Source organism: Melanostigma gelatinosum, assembly GCF_949748355.1.
Source record: "Melanostigma gelatinosum genome assembly, chromosome: 12".
NCBI classification, from domain to species: domain Eukaryota; kingdom Metazoa; phylum Chordata; class Actinopteri; order Perciformes; family Zoarcidae; genus Melanostigma; species Melanostigma gelatinosum.
This window is the reverse complement of record NC_136645.1, coordinates 17705887-17726771: the sequence shown is the minus strand read 5'-3', so window position 1 is coordinate 17726771 and position 20885 is coordinate 17705887. Positions and strand designations below refer to the sequence as shown.

Here is a 20885-nt window from a genome sequence, read left to right as displayed (position 1 = left end):
ATCAAGTTTACCCTCATGCAAGTGTCAGCCTGCTTTACCCCCTTCGCTCCTCGACAAGGGTCCCGAGTTATTAGACAACACCAACCCTCATCAGTTAGTGTGAAGTGAGGGCAGCGGCGAAGTGCAGATGACACGCGTCATCCCACAGGGTCCAGAGTGTTTTCAGCCAAAACATCACACAATGCATTCAAAGAAGGCCCGATTCTACCAGCTTTGCAATTCAAATGAAGACTTACGAACTCTAGACACGCGTCGGAGACGGCACATTTTCTGATTGTGGTTGGTTGGGAAAGGAGGAAGTGATGTTTGTCAAATGGTGACTGGTTGTGTAGGATAGAGTCTCGTTCTGTACCTGATACATTATTTGTCTTAGAATGACTTGGAGATGGAGGATGTTGGACAGGCTGTAAAATGTCCCATGCGGCAGTTCTTCTATCCAATGTGCTCCGTGTCCAAACACATACCAGCAGAATAGCCCAGCATGAATCAAGTCGAGAGCAGATACTGTCATCACAAAGGCGTCCCAATCTCACGCATGATGTTTAGATATGCACTTGCATTCCAAACTCCAAGCTCACCTTAACATTATCACTTGGACTATCTGATTGTGATTAGTCTGCTTGTGCACGCCCATCAAGAGACTAGCTCTCCAAAACTGGTTGCACTTCCTGTCACAATCCTCTGCAGATTGTCATTTACTGTGTACCCACAAACCAAGTGCACCACAAGACCACTGAGTAGGCGTTGACCTTTACCGAACAAACAATCTCTTTGTTTGCCCGGAAGGGAAAATCTCAGCACCGCAGGCAGACAGTAACTTGTCAACAGCCTGCATGCAGAAGTAAGTTTACCGGTCTATTTTCATTTGACCCATGCCAATAGTAGTGTGTCTGATTTATGACACTTCAGTAAATCATCAACCAGAAAGACTAACTGCAGTGACTGCAAATTGGAGCACACCTTCCTGCTCTTTATGACTCTGGGCTCTGTGGAAACAATGCCATAGGAGCTGAATCATTACGCTGAGCTGGATTGTTACACATTACTGCTCAGAGCTGTAGCCTAAAACTAAATCGATAAAACGCTACATAAAATGCTCCTATTACTTACCGTACATTGAGGACAGCAGTCCAGCACCGTGACTTCAAGCCCCCATGGTAGTACTCATCTGCCTTCCCTGGTCGTCCATGAGCCAGGCCGAGACACCCTCTCAGCTCCAGATGTAGCTGAACCTGACCTGTGAATGCATAAAGGCAAGTTCTGTATCAACACCAAGACAAGTGCCACATTATGTTACTGTATATCCCTACATTGCTCAATTGTCAGCAAATCTATATTAAATTAGGTGTATAACACCTTGAATTAATTTCCATCTGAACTATGTAATCTGAATGCTGGTGCATACGTTTAAACAATCTATAATGTGACTGTGAGGATTAGTATAATTCCGTAGTCAGATTACTGTGGTATGATGTATTTTGGTGTGTACTGGTACTGTATCAACACTGGACTGGCCATTCTCAAAGACGAGATTAGGCTACAATAAATGACATCTGCAAACAAATCCCGAGTGCAGTACGTTTTTCGACACTCTCCACCCATGTATTATTTAGTTGGCTGACCTAAAATATGGTGAAACGATGACAAAACAAACTTTCATGGAAGTGAAAGTACATACATCTCAGTGTAAGCATACTCAACTACATATTAAGGTTTTCAGCCTCAAAGTATCACTTAAAGTAGAATGGGCCCTCCGGGTTCTATGATATTACAGTAAAGAATAGTATTAGTAATACTGATGAATTAACTGTAGGAGATAACTATATTATATACGGTTTAGTAGTTGTACTAGAACAGATCATATTTTATAAGATGCTGATGTTTTGTAAGTACGGTAGCATAGTATAGTATGCAGTATGTATAGTAGAATTATAAAGTTGCATTACAGAAAACATAGTAGGCTATAGTATATACAACACTTCCTATTCATAAGTATATATATATATATATATATATATATATATATATATATATATATATATATATATATATATATATATATATAAATAAATAAATAAAGGAGAAGAGAGAGTGTTGGCCCATTGACAATACATCGACACAGTCGTTGAAGTGTGACTTTTTTTGAAGAAGCGAGGTTCAAACACAGCAACATTGCATTGAGAGGCTGAACCGAGGCAGCAGAATGAGGAAGTCACCTTTGTGAGTTCAGTGAAGCACACCTGACAGTGCGACTGAGGACGCCGCGCGCTCAGGAACATGGCGATAACTGCGTCTAACAGCAACGTGCCGCATCTGAGCCTGAATGGACTGAAATGCGACGAGATCAAGAGAAATGGCTTTCACCACAGGAGAGAAGTACGTCCGTCAGCGGCTGGGTTTACTTACACACATGCATTTGTGAGCCATTTATTTCGTGCATCTGCTTTAAGGTTCCCGGATGGAGTCAGGTACTTCACCATTTTATGGGAGAGAGATAGTCTCGAATCTGAGCAACTATTGAGTTAATCGCTGCTTATTACCTGAAACCAACAACTCACTCCTCGGCATTACTAGTTGGGCTGTCTTTCGCAGTAGAAACGTCTTACGGGATCAATAACTTGAGGTTAATCGAGTCGTGATATAACGTTAGTTTTCTGAAGTTATGTATACACACACACAGGTGCATGTTTGCGTATTTTAATTAAACTATCGTTAACTGTAATATGACTCGCAGGCTGTTCCTCTTTTTTTTTTACAAAAGGATTTGTTAGTTACTAAGAAGGACAACGTAAACAGCGATAAATAAACGAACGACCGCGCCCTGGAATGCGTCCCATTCAGTAAAACAGGTTTTCTTGCTGCTCGGCTGGATAAGAGGGCTTTCCGATGTTTTCCTTTATATTTGTGTGACCGGAAATGACATTGCAGCCTTTGCGTAATGTGGGTGTGTTACTGATGTTACAAATAATTCACCTGGTTTGTTTGCGTCTGTTCTCCTGAATTTATGTAACCTTATATGTTTAATTGTAGTAAACTTTACATTTGTTACAAGGTGTTCATGTTATATTGTATCATGCAATTTCCACTGATTAAGAATGTAGTATACCACCACCTGTAATTGCTTCATTTAGTTCAACAACTTAAGTTTGTACGTTTTTTAAAATACTTTTAACGCCTGACACCCAATTGAAGGATTTATGAAACTTGTTATGCAACATCGAGCTTGATATGACAGATAGCATCAGTTTTAGTAGAAGCTAAACTGGCATTCACCAACACTTACCGCTACTTAAAGGTATAACGTTAACACAATCCTCTAAGAGTATTCTGCACAAACTTTTAAAAAATTATGATAATATTCCGTCCATTGCACAAAGAACACAATTTTAATTCGATATCAGAGGCGTGGCTGTTAAACCAGACACATACGGTAGCCGGAAGTGAGGCATTTCCTTGGTGGTGCCAAACAACGTTGAATAAAGACTAAAGACTTATATTGTCATTCATAAAACGGCGTTCATATTTGTCATCTTGCTTATGTTACTTAATATGGTGGTACCTCCCAAACACCATAGGCCTACTCCTATATAAACATGTTTGACTTTATCGATTTACTTGCTGAGGAATCACAATGTTTTGAGCCCAAATTGGCTCCATCAAGCACATTATTAGCGTGTCTACAAATGTATCGATAACATTACTCCAGTTTGCTTGCTTTAGTGTTGAATAATGTGTTGTGACTTCTGTGCACCAGTCTCTGTCTCCTCTTAATTTAGGTTAATTAGTGTGTGAACTCCAGCCACTGAAATTCAAATAGTATAGTTCTCTCTGCAATGTAAGACAGCTTATGTGGGTCTCTTGTTGAATAGAAAAATGGCCCAGGGACTGGTGTCGCCCCCAGGCAGCACAAGCAGGAGTCCTGTGAACAGGCCCCGATGTACGTGGCTGTCATGACATACCTGGGCTTCGGCATTGTCACGCTGTTTGGCTACTTCAGAGATTTCCTCAGAGCTGTGGGCTTAGAGAAGTGCAACATTGCCCAGGAAAGAGAGGAACAGAAGGTAGGTAAAACGTGCTATCAGCACAAACATAGGCATATTGCAGCAGGCATACACACACATACTGTAGAGGCACACATGCACCCAGACAGTTAGAATAGAAGAGCAGGCATGCCTTGGGTGTCAACACATTTTGTGTTCCCCTAATTATTTCAATTTTTGCTCTTAAGCCTTCTCTCTGCCTCCTCCCTTCATGTTCCTCTGCACTATAATGTTGCCATGGGTGAGATAGGACACCACAGAGAATATCTGCTGAATACTTAATTAAATCTCAGAGGATTCTGGTTCTTTTTTCGTAACTGTGCTTTAGTTTCAAGATGAGGCCTGAGCACGGCCACATAAGAGCCATTGTATTACCATAGATTCTAAATCCAAAAGTCACAGTTAAGTTAAGCCGGTAGTAGTTAATGGATTATTTTGTGTCACTCGTATTAAAAAACACTTAAGACAAAAGCTGTGACCATGTTTTGTTATTATTTCGATTATTTCAAGGAATAACCAGGACAATCATTTACACTGTGAAATAAATAGAAGAAGAGCTTTACTGTATGTGGGCTCTGTCATAATTGTGGCATACAAAGGGAAAAAATGAAAGCAAAGGCTGAAATTATCTTGGTAAACACCAGCAGAGATTACTGTGTATGAAAACATACAGTTCATGTAAAGGCAACAGTAGTGTAGCTGTAACTCTCCTACCAAGGTAAAACCTGAAAAGATGGTTTGAATGTTTCTAAGGTACCTACAAATGTCAGCTGCAATGATTTAGTACAAAGCTAGACCTAATAATGTGAACACCTGTGTGGTAAGAGTCAGAGCATCAAGCACAAATCATTTACTGTACAGAAGAACCTTCTAAAACTGAAGGAAATAATGATGGTCTGCTTTTAAATCTCAATTTCTATAGCTTCAAGTTCAACGTGGCAAAGTTTAGTTTTTTTCTTGTTAATGCTAAAGCCACTGAGTGGAAAACAAGCCACCTCTATATACTATAAAGAATGGGCAGAATCCTTTGTTTTGTTTTTTAGAAACAACCTAACCTTACCTGCTCTTATTGTTGAACCACTCCGTGACATCCTGCTACTTGCTTACCGGGAAGCTGCTGAAAGTGTGTGTTCTTTGCTCTCAGGATTTCGTACCTCTTTATCAAGATTTTGAGAACTTTTACACTCGAAACCTGTACATGAGGGTACGAGACAGCTGGAACCGCCCCGTATGCAGCCTGCCAGGACCTGTCTTCGACTTGATGGAGAGGGTGTCTGATGACTACAACTGGACATTCAGGTGCTTTGATCCAGTCATTTATGATGAACAACATGCTGCAGATTAGACGTACTGTTGGCTCATAATCATGTTTAAATTAGCTGCATACGAATATTTTTCCAGTTTAACACAGGACAGCAAGTATGAACATAAACATCCCTCCTCTGTGGCTAAATACTATACAACCAGGATTTAATTTACTGCCGAGAGAGATAATAACTAAAGCACACAGGTGTACGTCATCAGCAAGGATATCTTTTGAATTTTTTGGATACAGTTAAGATTCCTCTGTGTTGCACAGCAGGGTCAGGGAATATATTATGAAGAGGAATATGAACAGAGCCACGGGGAGGGGATATGACATTCTGAATCAGGGGGAAAGGGGTAGGCGTGGATTACACGTATTAAGAGGTTTAACGTGACTGGAAAGAGTAGAAATGGTGCAGTCAGCTACTCGGCTTGTGGTGGTTGGGCAAAGAGACGTGAGGATGTCGGGCTTAGTTCTGTGCAGGTTTACATGCGAGTCAGTTGATGAAATGGAGCAGTTTTCCGACAATTTCTTTTAAACTCTGATGCTGATGTACATACAGTAAGGCTGCACTCTTGACTGACCATGTGAACTTTCCTTGACTTGCCTTATTGCAAAAGGGTTATGACACTTGCACAACTTCCCCCTTTTCCTAGTTTATCCCCTGCTGAGGTACACGTGTGCAGCATAATGACTTGAATATGTGATTATATACTCAAAGCTGTCCAAGGACAAATTATTAACAAATGCTGCTTACACACGCAGTCACTGATGCTTCAGTATTAAACTGTATTATAATTGCGCCCTGAATGAACTGAACTCCACTGACAAGGAAACAAGTTTATGATTAGCAATTGTGTTTCATTGAATGTTGATTACTTTTCATACTGTAATTTAATTCTCTGCCTGTGTGTGGAAATGAAAGGAGACAGGCTGAACGATGCCAAGTGTTAACATGCTTGCAGGTTAACCGGGAGGACGATACACAATGCCATCAACATGGGCTCCTACAACTACCTCGGTTTTGCTGAGAACAACGCTGACTTCCTGAAAACAGTGGCGGACAAAACGCTGCACTATGGGGTCGGGGTTTGCAGCACAAGGCAGGAAATGGGTGAGTTTGTGGTCAACGTGCAGTTGTACAGATAATCTTTCAGTGGCTGCAGTGGAATGTAAATTATTCAACCTTTGTTGAATGATGTACTGTTTGGGCACAAGCTGGGATCATTACATGCTGGTCCACACTGAGGAGTGGAGGACATTATAACCACAGTGGGATGTAATGCCATGAAACTCCCTGGCCATTAGGAACGACGCAAAAGGAATATTATGTGATTGAAGTGAGAGAAATGACCTGCAGGTGTGAATGGTGGTCTGTATATGTCAGCCCTGCGATAGTCTGTCCAGGGTGTACCCTGCCTTCGCCCAATGTCAGCTGGGATCGGCTCCAGCCCCCCCGCCCCCCCTGAACAGGATAAGCGGTTAAAGATGATGGATTGATGGAAGTGGGATCTCTGGCTTCAGATGAATTTTGAACGGTGTTTTATCCTCCCGCTTCCGATGGTGTTCAAGTGCCTGCGTGTGCCAGGATCTCATGTTACGACACAGCAATGATGTGGCAGTGAAATCTGATGATCGGCTGAGTCAGCTGTTTATTGGTGAAAGCATGCCAACGGGGTAAACACAATGGAGTTCACAGAACAGGCCAAAACGTTGACTTGGGAAAAGGTAGTTCCTTTTCTTACTGTCGACGATGTTGAGTTTATGACACTACCGTGCTGTATATCTACTGAGAGCAGGCTTGCAGCGAGCTGACGTAAACAGCTCAGAACGGGTTGAGTGGCTGCCTCGTGTTTCATGATATCAGCAGTTTGACAAGAACAGAGAAGACCAGAGGAATACACACACACACAGACTCCTCCGCACCATCCATTATTCATGATTTATTGATACGTTTACTTCTCTTTCAAAGTGGGACTGTTTTTCCCTGGGTTTGTAATCCGTGTTTCAGCTGGCTCTCTGTGAGGGTTAAGGAACAACATGCATTTCTCCCTTCAGGCCTTACTAAGCATCAATCATTAAAGTAAGTAAGTAAAATGTATTTATAAAGCGCTTTGACAGACAAAAGTCACAAAGTGCTGAACAGGGCAGAAATTACAAGCATAAAAAACACAATGTGACCACAGGGCCAATAATTGACATGCACACAGAAAAATACCAAATTAAAACATAGTTTAAAAGCAGGTCTAGGACACGGGTTTTACCCAAACGCCAGTCTAAAGAGGTGCATTTTGAGCTGGTTTCTGAAAGTGTTCACAGAATCTGCGAGGCGTAGAGGTGCAGGCAGAGCATTCCAGAGCCTCGGGGCCACTGCCTCAAAGGCTCGGTCACCACGGGTCTTAACTCGTGTGCGTGGGACCGACAGAAGACCGAGAGCGTTTGACCTGAGAGCACGGGCCGGTGAATAGGGGCGAAGTAGATCAGCTACATAGGAGCCTGACCGTGAAGTGCTCTGTAAGTGATGGTGAGAATTTTGAAGTGTATCCTAAATGCTACAGGGAGCCAGTGGAGAGATCGGAGTACGGGGGTGATGTGAGACCGTCGGTTTGTCCTGGTGAGTAATCTGGCGGCAGCGTTTTTGGATGACCTGCAGACGGTTGAGAGCAGATACACTGAGTGATGAGAAAAGTGTGTTACAGTAGTCAATGCGTGAAGAGATAAATGTGTGTATGAGCATCTATAGTTCAGGTGTTGATAATACAGATCTCAGTTTACTGATATTTCTTAGATGGAAGAAACATGACCTGGACGGCTGCTTAACATGAGGGTCAAACGACATGGATCGTTCAAAGAAAATCCCTAGATTGCGCAGGTTGCAGTGGGCAGCAGAGGAGAGTGGACCGATACTCGCTCTCTGTGGTTACCGATTGTTATTGATTATGACTTCAATGATTAGTATCCCATGTATATAAAAATGTATGCACTAGTACGGTATATCCTGATGAGGATTGCCCTAATGACATCACATCTCAAAACCCAGCTTCGTTTTTATTTACTTTGACGGTAAGTCATTTCATCTTGCAGTGTTTTCTTATATATAAATGTTTAATAGAGATCTTTTTACTGACCGTTTTTTATCGTGTTCTGCTGTGATGTTGGCAATTTTACCTTCAAAGTAGTGTTGTACTCTGTCATTAAACCTCTTTCACTGCCTACCTCTCTCTCCCTGTAACTCACAATTATACCAGTAATTCTTTTTATCAGCTGGTCACAGGGGCAGTACCGAAAGCACCCACAAAATCCCATTTTTATTGCTCAAAATAGAAAAACACCATGTTGGGTGACAGATAACAACATGATAAATTCTCTAAATGAATTCTGGTCCCCACCTGCCACATTGGGTTATAACCAGCTGCCTCAGTCCCAAATTGTGCCGCAGAACCGTTTTCGACCTGACTTGCTTCGATATTACCTGGGATGAAAAAAGGGTAGTTGAACTAAATTGCAAATTTACCACATCTTGAGTCTTTTTAAAAATCTTTTCAAATGCCCAGAGAGCTGCTGGCTGATGCTGTGTGGTCCAGGCCGTTTCATGTGGGTCTCTTGCTTTGTATCACGAGGCTTTCATCTCTGTCAAGGCTTGTAACTAGATGACAGAAAGACAAAGTCTAAAGGACCACCGGATAAACCAGCAGGTACAGTGATCTTTTCATGGTGAATTAACCCCCCCCCTGTGATTTGTGTCTTGTAGGTACCCTGAGCATCCACGAAGAGCTGGAGAAACTTGCGGCCAAATTCCTCCGAGTAGAGTCCGCCATGATTTTGGGGATGGGTTTCGCCACCAACTCGATGAACATTCCAGCAATCATCGGCAAGGTTTGTGATTTAACACATTAAATGCCACATACAGAATATAGGAAGTCCTACTATATATGGGTGTCATTTTTACAGCACAGCAGAAATGAATCTAATTAGGCTAGCTTTTGTTCCTTCCTTATGCTATGGCCTAAATTAATGAATAACAGTCAACTAAACTCAGCTGCGAACAACTCCTAACCCACCCACCATTAATTAAAATCATAATTAAACATTACGGTAGCCAGGAGGATAAGGCTCTGGGCATACATAGCTGCTTTCAGTCACATAGACGAGGAAGGGGCAGGCTTTGTCAAGAGCACTACTCCAGGGTTTGATTGACCATACTGTGGCCTGTCGGCACACCAGCCTGGCTCACACAGACAGCCACGGGCTACGAGGGGCAACACACAGCGCGGATATCGGTGATTGGAACGGACAGGAAGAAGGGGAGGTCGGCGGTTTTAAGTGATGAGAACGGGGTCGTTTATGCAGCTCAAGAGGTGCGGCAGCCCCTCAGGCTGCAGCCCCCGTAGTCACCCTGCTGGGGGGGGGGGGGGGGTCAAACCACACTGCCAACTCTATCCTACAGGGACAGGCTGTGCAGGCAGAGCTACATTAGAGTGACAGCTGCTTGTAGACCAGGGACCAGGCCAGCTGGACCCCAGGCCAAACCGAGGGTATCCATCGCGGAGACGGTGTCAACATACCCTCTACAGTCTACAAGAGTTCATTCAAACTAATGCAGTCAAATGCTTCGAGCTTCAGTGTTGAATATGCTAATGTTCTGGAGACAATTTCGTGGAACAGCTGAATTAATTAGCATGCTGATTTTTATGGAATATGAAGCACTATACTCTTCATCAGGAAAAAAACCGTGATGTGTCTGTCGGTCGAAACTTCATCAGGCAACATGTGCAGTAGATACAACTATTATCGTACACAAAGGACCTCGAGAAGGAGCATGATGATGGAGGCATGGATGGGAAGCGGGGCGAGAGGAGTGGGCTGACATGTAATTGGCCACGAGGATCCTTTTAGAGCAACAACTATTGTACAGCAAATTGCACAAGGACACAGTACAAAGCAACAAAGCATATGTAAAACATACGTACACAGAAAATGATGCAGTCTTGCAGAAAACCGATTTTGTAGGTTGGTAGCACACACTTGTATGATTTTCATCCGTATGCGGTTATGCTGATGATAGCGTCGACAAGCTAGTTTATAGACCACTAAATTCTAAATGACATCTTACACTGTCTATGCAAATGTCATCATCGTATCGATAATCGAAGATTATTACCAAATGCTCAGTGTAATGTATATACAGGAATACTGTGCGGTTTGATTGTAAGAATGCAGGACCATGTGATTCAGCTATTACACTGGAATTGAATCGCTTTCTTGGGGGAATTCGAACGCAATCTTTTCTCTGCTGATTTCCAGGGTGGTTTGATACTGAGCGATGAGCTCAATCACACATCTCTCATCTTAGGGGCCAGACTGTCTGGAGCAACGATCCGGGTGTTCAAACACAACAGTAAGTCCAGCAACTCTTTCGTTCTACCATAAGTCATAGTGCGTCTGCCTTACAACAACACAACACGTGTGCTTTATTCAAGCCACAATGTCTTGTTTCAGTTTGCCACCATGGTGCTTAACATTCATTGCTCCTGCCAAACAAACATTGTTGACATGGCATTAGGATGGATCTTGCCATAGATTATGTGTTGAAGTTAGAATTTCTCGTTTGTGCCACCACCACGCTCACATTATTTCATTTTTCTTCTATTCACTCCAAACTGTTGCTGCTGTGGGAAGCACATTACTTTCTGTGCGGTACAGGATTCGCCTTAGGAAAGACCTACTTAACGTTCTGTGTTCAGAGCAGCAAATGTAAAAGCTTTTGGTTTCAGTTCACAGTCACGACTGTGTTTTATCCACGAGCAGAAGAGCAGCAGAAATCAAAGTTTATTTTATATGAAAATGTCACCTTACGTCAACGAAATGCTCTCCATTTTATGATCCAGTTATATATTGGCAATAGATAAGATAAGGGAGAATCGTTTCATCAACACTCATCGTGCTTACATTGGAAACATCCACCGCTCTTTCAGGGGACAGACAAATGAGCCAGTCCTGTGGCAACAAATGCATCCTGACAGGTACAAGCAGAGTCAAAGATCCCAGAGGCCTGTGTACAGGCAAAGAGCCCTCAGGCACCCGAGTAGCTGACCCCTCCCTGCCTTAATACCGCCAGCACCAGACATTCATTCCCTCTTTTATTAGTACAATGCCAATGTTTACTAAGAGGGCTCGAGCAATCAACTCAGCCACATCAACAGAAAGGTTCAACAATGTATGTATTTGTTGGTGCAACCTCTGTCTATCAGAGATCCTGTATTTATGGTATTTGAAATGTGTGGCTGGAATTTCATACCAGAGAGCACATGAACCGGTTTGTCCAGTCTAGTACTGTGAGCCTCACGTGTTGGAAATTCTTCAAATAATCCCATAGATGGGATCGTAGCAGTAGTGCACCCAGAGGGTCAGTGCATAGATAACATCATAACATTTTGTAGATAACACAACTGTATGCACGTGTCTTGTGTCGAAGCAAAGACTCACCGTCCCCCTCAGCCTTGGAGCTTATCTCAAATCAGTGCCTAACCGTGAAATAATCTTTTTCTCATTCTTGTCTGTGCACTCAACGAACCCCTGTGGATTTCTCTGTCACTGTCTGGTTTCCTGAACATTGATGTTGGAAACACTGGTTGTGCTCCGTAGTGGTTTTTATCAGAAGACCATCTGCTGCCTCTTCAGTCAACCTGTTTTTGTGCTTTTTATCGATCATCTATGACAGATAATTAGCTGTGACAGGTTCACTCGCTGCTCAAAATGGTTGGTTGGTGGTCATACTATGCTGCTACATGAACCACAGCTATTCAACACTGCCATCTGCTGGTTTGCGGCAGAGGAGCAGTAATAGTGCCGCCTGCTATGAACTCTAAACCCCAAGGGGAAGTTATCTTGCTGAAGCCAAAATTTCAATCCTAATTTTAAGCAACCGTGCAGACTGCACCGAAGAGACCTTTGGCCAAACCCCTATTTAGCTGAGTTAGTAAACCTGCCTGCCACCGACATCGCAGACATCAGAATGCAGAGGTATTTGCTGTGCATATAGTGGAAGGTGTTACTTGCAGATAAACTAGTGCCATGTGTGCTCTGTCAACTGCCCTGCCCTGTGGGAATTGTTATTCTACGTGCTTTTAGTTGGGGTTCCCTGCAAGCTATGATCTGATTAGTGCTACACTATACACTTTATATACACTGGATTTGTTTTTTACATATCAAGTGTTCAGTTGCATGTGATGTCATATGACAAGCCTACACTACACTTGCAAACATGATTATGTGTTTAATCAAATTTTTATTGTGTGCGTGTGTGTCAGACATGCACAGTCTGGAGAAGATGCTAAGAGAGGCAGTCTGCTCAGGGCAGCCACGGACCCACAGGCCCTGGAAGAAGATCCTCATCATGGTGGAAGGCATCTATAGGTCAGCTGTCATTAAAGAACACACACACGCACATTAGAGTAGTCGCTCTCTCACAGACTCGTATCATTGGTAAGTGGAGCTGTTGTATCAATCTTTGTAAGTGTAGGCTTTCAGGTGGTCTTTAGCAGAATTTTGCACAGCCAGACTCGGGTGGAAATCTTAAATTGTAACCCGAGGAGAGCTTTAACTTTCAACCTGTGTTTAGCAGTGCCTGTAATAGTCGCTTTTTCAACTGCTTCCCTACCGTTGAATAATAGACTCTGTGTGAGTGTGAGTGTGAGAGAGAGAGAGAGAGAGTCTTTCTATGGTTGGGTACCGTTTCATTGCTAGAGAGAAGAGAAAGGTATCGTGTGTCTCTCCCGGCAGTGAGCTATCCTGAGTCTTAGTGACCCTCTCCATCTGCTCATTAGCTCCAAATCAAGGCCAAATGGAGCCACAGAGATTGACTTGGCTACACCCCCAGCTCCAACTGCCATGTTCTTTTTCCTTTCTTCCCTCTGTATAGCCTCATTTCAGCCCTTTTGAACTAAAACACAAGATATTCATCGTGCTTTTAGGCAGCATGTCGCTATTTCCTCAACACATTTACACAGTCAGTCAGCTGTGACGTTTATTTAATTGTTTTTACGAAAGCCCTTTTATCAAATGAAGAGCAAAATCTGGAACATGGCCATCAGTTGGTATCAACATAACTATTCGTTTTACAACAATCCTGCTAATTTGAGAGACAACTTAATGTAGTCGGAGCCTCTTTATCAGGCAGTGATGCCTAATGTCAGGCTCAGACATTGAAGAAACCTTGCGGTACGGCACTGCAAGAACTAATGCTCCATCTATCGCCTCCCTGTAACATCAAAAGGCTCAGATAGAGAGTAAGCATGCTTAGCTATAACCTGGCCCTGCCTTTGATGTCCACATCGGCCCTGGTGTAACACTGTCTTGTGTCATTTCTCAGCCATAGCAAGGATAGCAGGTCTGGGATTGCTCTATTTTCTCCAGCCATACACTCACAGATGCCATCTGTTTGCAGCCTTAAAAGGCTTGCAGCAGAGGGGAGGACGAGATGGGAGAGAGGTGGGAGTAAAGTCAAAGAGTCCAGCAGGAAGGTGCTTGGAAGAATCTCAAATTATGTAACATGCATTTACAGATGTACAGATGCTCTGCAGTGATTCGTTTCCTTTTTAAACCCTTTAGGAGTGTGGTTTATAATTGATGACATGTGCAGATGTTGTTCCTTTTGTAACCATATGCTTTGCTTGTGTGATTGTCCTGTGATTAGCATGGAGGGCTCAGTGGTGCGACTTCCTGAGATCATCGCTCTGAAGAAGAAGTATAAAGCATATCTGTACCTGGACGAGGCCCACAGTATCGGAGCGGTGGGACCATCAGGGAGGGGGGTGACCGAGCTGTTTGATGTGAACCCAGCTGATGTGGACGTGATGATGGGCACCTTCACCAAGAGCTTTGGGGCTGCTGGAGGCTACATCGCAGGGAAAAAGGTAACTGTGAAGTTTTCGATTTTCTGTTTTCTCTTTTTCAGCTTTCATGTTATTGTTTGTAGTCCACAGTATATTTATATCACTGCTTTTTTATTATGAATGCAATTTTCTTTCTTTTGTAATCGTTTTATACATGATGTTCATAGAATTTCACTCGATACTAATTTCTTCCACACATTTATTATGACGGTAGGCATACGAACGCTTTCAGGTTTCATTAGATATCTGGCAGTGTAGAGTGAAGGAAAACAAAGCAATGTAAAAAGACACATGTACAATAAAATAGAAGACACAAATAAGTTTAACGCCATTCTTATAAAATCAATCACTGAGCTGAATTTCTGATACTTTCCTGACATTGTTTGAACTTTAAACGACCTGGCAACTAACTGAACACAGTGACTGCATTACCCCATCTGGCTCCATAGCAGGTGGAAACACACCACACAAAGTATTTTCAAATATGTTTTTACCCAGGTCTGATCCCAACCATACACGCTCCATCACACCCTGCCTCCATCGGAGCTCGCACGTGTCCAACAAATGTCCCCCAGGCTGTGGCTCCGGGCCTTTGTAATTCCTTCTTACTCCATTAAAAAGTGCACTTTAGTACATACTAATCAACATGGCAGTTGATTAGAAAGCAACAGAGGAAACGGCCATGCTGCTTGAATTAGATATTCTGTCGCCGTATATGTTGGCTCAGCCCTGCTCTGCCATAATAAGAAGGTGAAGCTGGCAGAGGGCCAGCCCCTTCTTGTGGCGGGCGCCGGAACTGCGCTCCAGATTTAACAGGATGACTTTTAACAAGCATGATCATGTTTGAAGTAAGAACACTCCGCCTGGTTTGACAGCTGGCTGTAGTAAAGTCCTGAAAAAAAAGAAACGGGCAGGAAAAGAGAGAGAAAGCCTTTAGATTTGACGTATTTGTTGTTGCGGTGAAATCCCCCAAATCCTACAGTAAGTGGATACGGGTTGACCGAAAAAAGACTCTGCAGATGTGTCATGTTATAGCTGTTTTATGAGAGGACCAAAAATAAATATCCCAATAAATACACTCCAAGCTCCTTCTAATTCACTTCAACCTTGCACATAGGAAGCTTTTATTCATTAACCCTTTCCTCAAAACTTGGATTGCAGTGAGATGAGGCTGTTAAATACATCCGTTGAAGTGTGTACCCTGTTCTGCCACCACTCCTAGTCCGTGGCACTGTGGACATGTATCACCACATCAGTATTGCGGCCACCTTGTGGCCGAGGAAACACTCTGAGCTGTCAGTCCACGCCGCAGACATGAGATGGCTTTCGGACGTGTTCCCTTAACTGGTTTATCTTGGTCACAGTGAAATCCTGCGAGGGCCCTAAAGCGGTCAAAATCCCCTGCCTTAAACGAAAACAGATGTCAGGTTGTTCCAGGGTTCTTATCCTACGTTTGAGCATTTCCCCTAAAATCCTAACGCTTTCAGGGGGGACAGATGGCTGTGAGTGGAAATGGTGGCAAGACAGCATCTCCGGCTATGTGTCATCACCACTGAGTCACAGCTCCGGGCCCCGCTTCCAACCTCAGACCACTTACACTCTCGTGCTCCTGGGACACATGACCGAATCGGTTCCCTGAAACTCTGCTCTTCTCTTGACAACCACTTGCGGAATGAATCTCTTGCTGACATTTAGGAATAACGAGCATGGCAGTCCTCATTCTGGCTCATTTTTAGCAATGGTTGCTTCTCAAATTAGTGAGCTGGCTACCTCAGAGAGAGAGAGAGAGCAGGAAAGGGTCCAGAGCTACTCTACAGTCAATGCCAAGATGGTCACAATGACAGAGAAATGACTTGAGGTATTTTAATGGATTCTCGGGTGTTGACTATACATGAGCTCGCTCTAGTGGTGCTACAATAAAAATGCAGGGCCAAACTTCTGTCACATTGAAGATCTGAAATGAACCGTTTATGTCAGTGAACACATGTACACACTGTTTTCGAAGTATTGTATTGTGAACATCGAGTATGTCTGCTGATTTTCTGTGTGTCACTGTGTCCCGTGTTGCAGGACGTGGTGGACTACCTGCGCACTCATTCTCACAGTGCCGTATACGCCTCGGCCATGTCCCCTCCTGTCACTGAGCAGATCATACGCGCCATGAAGTGCATCATGGGAAAAGACGGGAGCACAGAAGGTGAGCGTGTGAGCTCATTGCCACTCCCCCCAAGTGAAACGTCCCCCTCAATTTCAGTCTTATGATCCACATGCTCGTCAAACCTGATGTTCTTTACAAGGCTAAATATTATGTCTGGCTTATAAAATGTTTTACACCTTTTTAATATAATTTGAATGGAAACAATAGCAAACCAAATCCAGAGGACGGTACCAATGTTAGCATTAGGAGTAAGTCCAGACCTGCAGGGAAAGACAAACAGCTGCTTGGCCAGAGAACGTGGTAGCAATTACGGGGGTCTGTAGTGGTAGAAAGAGGGGGGGGGGGCATGCATCAGTCCCTGAGCACACGTGACCCTAACGTGGAGGAAATCATTCTCATGTGTGTGTTGTGAGGAACACTGTACCTCTGAAAGGTTTCTGCTTAAATGGCATCAGACATTAGGGCAGCGGAGTAGTCATTACCAGGCCAGTTGCAATACTGCCAGAGCAATGAGTTATTGTGGTTGTAGTTCTGGTAGTAGTTGTAATGGAAGGAGAAGTAGTGGGAATAGAGTTAGTTATGTAATGGTTGAGATAGTAGTGGTAAGTACAGATCTACAGAACTTAGGACAGGTGTTGCAGTAAAAAGAACTCCAGTCGTAGTGCGTTTAACCTACAGCGATAGGGACTATAAGGGGCAAAAGGTTTATACAGATTCAACTTTTGGTGCTGGCAAATCACATAACCAACAATCCAGAGCTGTACAGCCCTGCCACGAGTGAAAAAAGACGCTAATCGTTGTGCAGTCGCTTAATTAGAATGAGCCAAACTGCCGCAACGCCTGATTCGCCTTAAAGTGTGCTCCGTAAGACAGAAAATACACAACATGTCCGCCGTAGGGTGCTGAAATGGGTTGATCACTCCACAGATTAGAGCCTGGTGTCTCACGGCTGAGGTGTATCGCAGTTTCATGCGGAGATGAGTAACTTTCTCATCTGGCTCTGAACCAGACATGCTTTGCATCTGACGCAGCTCAGCGAAATACCTGTTGTGGAAAAATGAGTCTTGACCTGTCTGTCAGAGGGCAGGGAACACAGCAGACAGTGCAGTCTTATAAACCGTCGACTCCAACATCCATCACAACACTACAAAAGCCCAATGTGACAAGAAACGTCTCATACTCGTTATATGCCCCCCCCCCCCCCTCATCTTTCTCGTTGATGTTGAATTTCGCACTTTAAAGCCAACTGGAGTTCTGAAACGGGGATATAAGGGGTGAGATAAGGGGATTTAAAGTGCTCTCTTACATTCCCATGAAAGAACTGCCGATCTTTTACCAGGTAATCGGAGGGAAACAAAGCTGTGTTCCAAGGATGAGCCGAGCCAAGACTCTGCGTCAGCCACGGAGCACCAGGCTCCCCAGTGATTCACATCATTTGGAAACACAGGGGGTTAGCAGGGCCGGCCGCCTCTGCTGTCTTTCATTTGTTCTCTAATACATTTCTCTGAAATATCGGTGATACTTTAGCATTACATGTATTGCGTTTCAGTCATGGCTGCACTCCAGCGGCAGTCCACAGTCGCTCATTTTGTGCGAAATCCATCGTGTCCAATTTGCAAGCCCTCATTTTGGCAGCGTGCAAGTGCGTACACACGTGCCGTCAGGCGGAGAAAACTGAACCATCTGCTGCCGCAGCTGAGTTGTGATCATGAGCGAGTTCGTAGTGTAGGCTGGAATGGCCCAGATGGAGGTGCAGGACTCGGGATGAGATCTCACACTACATTAGCTGCTACTGACAAGTGGTGTCCCTCCCTGCAGAGGACAGGGGAAATATGCATTGGAAAAAAGCAGCGAGTTGGTGTTTTACTCATGCTTATCTGGTGGTGTGCTCCTTTGAATTGTAGGCATTAGGCGGATCCGCCAACTGGCGGAGAACACCAGATACTTCAGGGCCAAGCTGAAGGAGATGGGCTTCATCATCTACGGCAATGATGACTCACCTGTGGTTCCAATCCTGCTCTACATGCCAGGCAAAGTGGTGTAAGTACACTTAAACGCTCACCAAAAAACACCTGCCTCTTTCAAAGAGCAGCACTCTCCGGGTGTTCATTGAGCATAGACTAATTATGGAACAATGAGTGTCACCTTTACTATCCCTCGTCGTCACAATCAATTTCTCGAAGTGGTTTGCATGGCTGCCGTGATGCACCCTCCAGATGAGTCCGTGGTGTAGACCGTGTCTGTGTAGACTGGCTCACTGTAACCACTTCAGAGGAAACATCAGGTATTGATTAGGTACAACCCAGGATTCTTTCAGCCTCTCAGGTATAATCAATTGGGTATGAAGTGTCTTTCAATGCCAGTCACCACTAATATCCATGAAAATACCAATCCCACCCAACCTTTACCATAATCAGCAGCTTCTGGTTTTGCATTTCTCAATTTTCATTCATGGGCATCAATGATGATCGAAAGAAAAGTACAATTTAACCAGTATTATTTTTTGAATTTTTCTTAGGTGTTTCATAACAACTGTCTGAAAGTGATGTATCTGTAGCTACGACTGTGTATCAAATCTACTTCTGGCCATTTACCACTGTCCTCATGAAATATAATTGATCTTAAATGTGCTGGTGTTAGATTGAGGTTCTGCACGAGCATCTGTACACAGCGCTGCGCTGCACACCCACATCATCTAAAATATACAAGACTGTCAACGTCGGCGGCGTCTGATTCACTTCAACTGTTTTCAAGCACATTGTATGGTTTGAATTCTCCAAACTGTCCACTTTGCCACAAAATGAAGAGGTATTCACTGATCGGACGCATTAAAGTAGAAGTCATCAGAGATATGCTGATTCTAGCCAAAGCCAAAATTGTTCGTCATGTGTTCTTTTTAATTTAACGACGCCACACATCCCAACTACATAGTTGAGGATTTGGCGGGTCTTGAAGAAGCATTCCTTATGACTTTCAATGTGATGAGACTTCCTCATTCTGAGGTGGCGTGCTTCAGACTTCAAACCTTAAAATGGCAGAAATGTAGGATAAGTCTTGTATTAGCTGGGCAACAATTGATGTCCAATTTTGCCCTGATTGGGTTCTCCATTCTATTGCACCATACTGGCAAAGTGGTGTTTATAGGCTTGTGGTGTTACTGTTGTTGGTGTGAGAAGCATGTTTAGCCTCGGTAATAAATGTGACATTCAGGCATTTTTAATTCAGCAATTTCAATGAATAGAGAGTTCCTTGATGCAGAGATAGTCTCACTCAAAACCTTGTAAATGAGCAAAACGTTCACTTTGGGTGTGATTTACTTTTAGTCCTTACAGCCATTTGTTAATGACAATATAATTATAGTGATATTTTCTCTTTTGAATTTTTGACCAGGGCTTTTGCTCGAGAAATGCTGGAGAGGAAAATTGCCGTAGTGGTCGTCGGCTTTCCAGCCACGCCGATCACAGAGGCCCGAGCTCGCTTCTGTCTGTCTGCAGTGCACACCAGAGCCATGCTGAACCAGGTACGCACACGTTCACCAGCATGACGTTGCTCTCTACGGCTTTCAAAGCTCAATTCTTCCCCTGAATCAAACATAACACACAATCTGAGACTGTTCCTCTTGTCCTCAGGTGCTGCAGCATATGAACGAGGTGGGAGACAACCTCTGTCTGAAGTTCTCCCGACTGAAATATTCCTCTTGTCCTGACCTCTGTGATGAGACGGACTTTGAGCTGGCCAGCTGATACGACCCTTGACACCTTCATTTCACCTTCGTGTCAAAAAGAAGCCTAAGTGTCCATGCCACAGCAGCCCCATAAACACACAACGCAGAGTAACGCCCACGTCTCACGGCAGAAGAGGGGCCAAATGTTTAGCAGCTGCTTTTTATATATGTTTGTAAAACATTGCGATTTAACGGAACAATTATTTGTGCTTTTGAGAATCTCTATGAACTATTGAAATGTCTTTTATTCTGAATACATTTTAATGTGAATACATGCCTAAAAGGATTGCACAACCATTACTGGATTGGTCTCAAACTCCAGTACGATAAATCACTTTGTTAGTTCAGTTTTAGAGGCTTTTTTTACGCAGTTATTCTGTTGACTTGTGTCTATATTTGGACATTCAAAACTTTTTATGGAAGCATTTTCTGCTTCTCATAATGTCAGCCTCCATTTATTAAAAATGCTAGTGGTGGTTATGATTAGAGAATGGTGCACAGTCTCTATGAAGTTGACGGAAGGAGTCCCATTTGCTTCCCGGATATGAAGTGGTCGTTAAAAGGAATGAAAACGGTCTTTGTCGTCATTTCACCCCATGGGGTCGCGCTGCATTGCTGAATGTTGAATCTGTTGATTTGTATTGTCTTTTTTTATTAGTAAAACAACAATACTGCAAATGAAAATGTCCTGAATGTGTTTTGAAATAGAACGGTAGATTAACGATCCAGACGACAGGTTTCTAGAAGTCCTGATCCTTCCCTT

General features: G+C 43.5%; 1 protein-coding gene across 1 annotated transcript; it reads left to right on the top strand.

Annotated features, from left to right (window-relative positions):
• Window positions 1–2237: 2237 nt before the first annotated feature.
• On the top strand, window positions 2238–20727 carry sptlc3 (serine palmitoyltransferase, long chain base subunit 3). The gene is made up of 12 exons (XM_079279965.1): window positions 2238–2376; window positions 3870–4061; window positions 5185–5339; window positions 6312–6460; window positions 9098–9222; window positions 10651–10744; window positions 12657–12762; window positions 14042–14261; window positions 16311–16437; window positions 18303–18438; window positions 19789–19918; window positions 20028–20727. Exons 1-12 carry the CDS (start codon window positions 2278–2280, stop codon window positions 20139–20141), a joined length of 1647 nt encoding a protein of 548 aa, XP_079136091.1. The 5' UTR covers window positions 2238–2277; the 3' UTR covers window positions 20142–20727.
• Window positions 20728–20885: the final 158 nt, after the last annotated feature.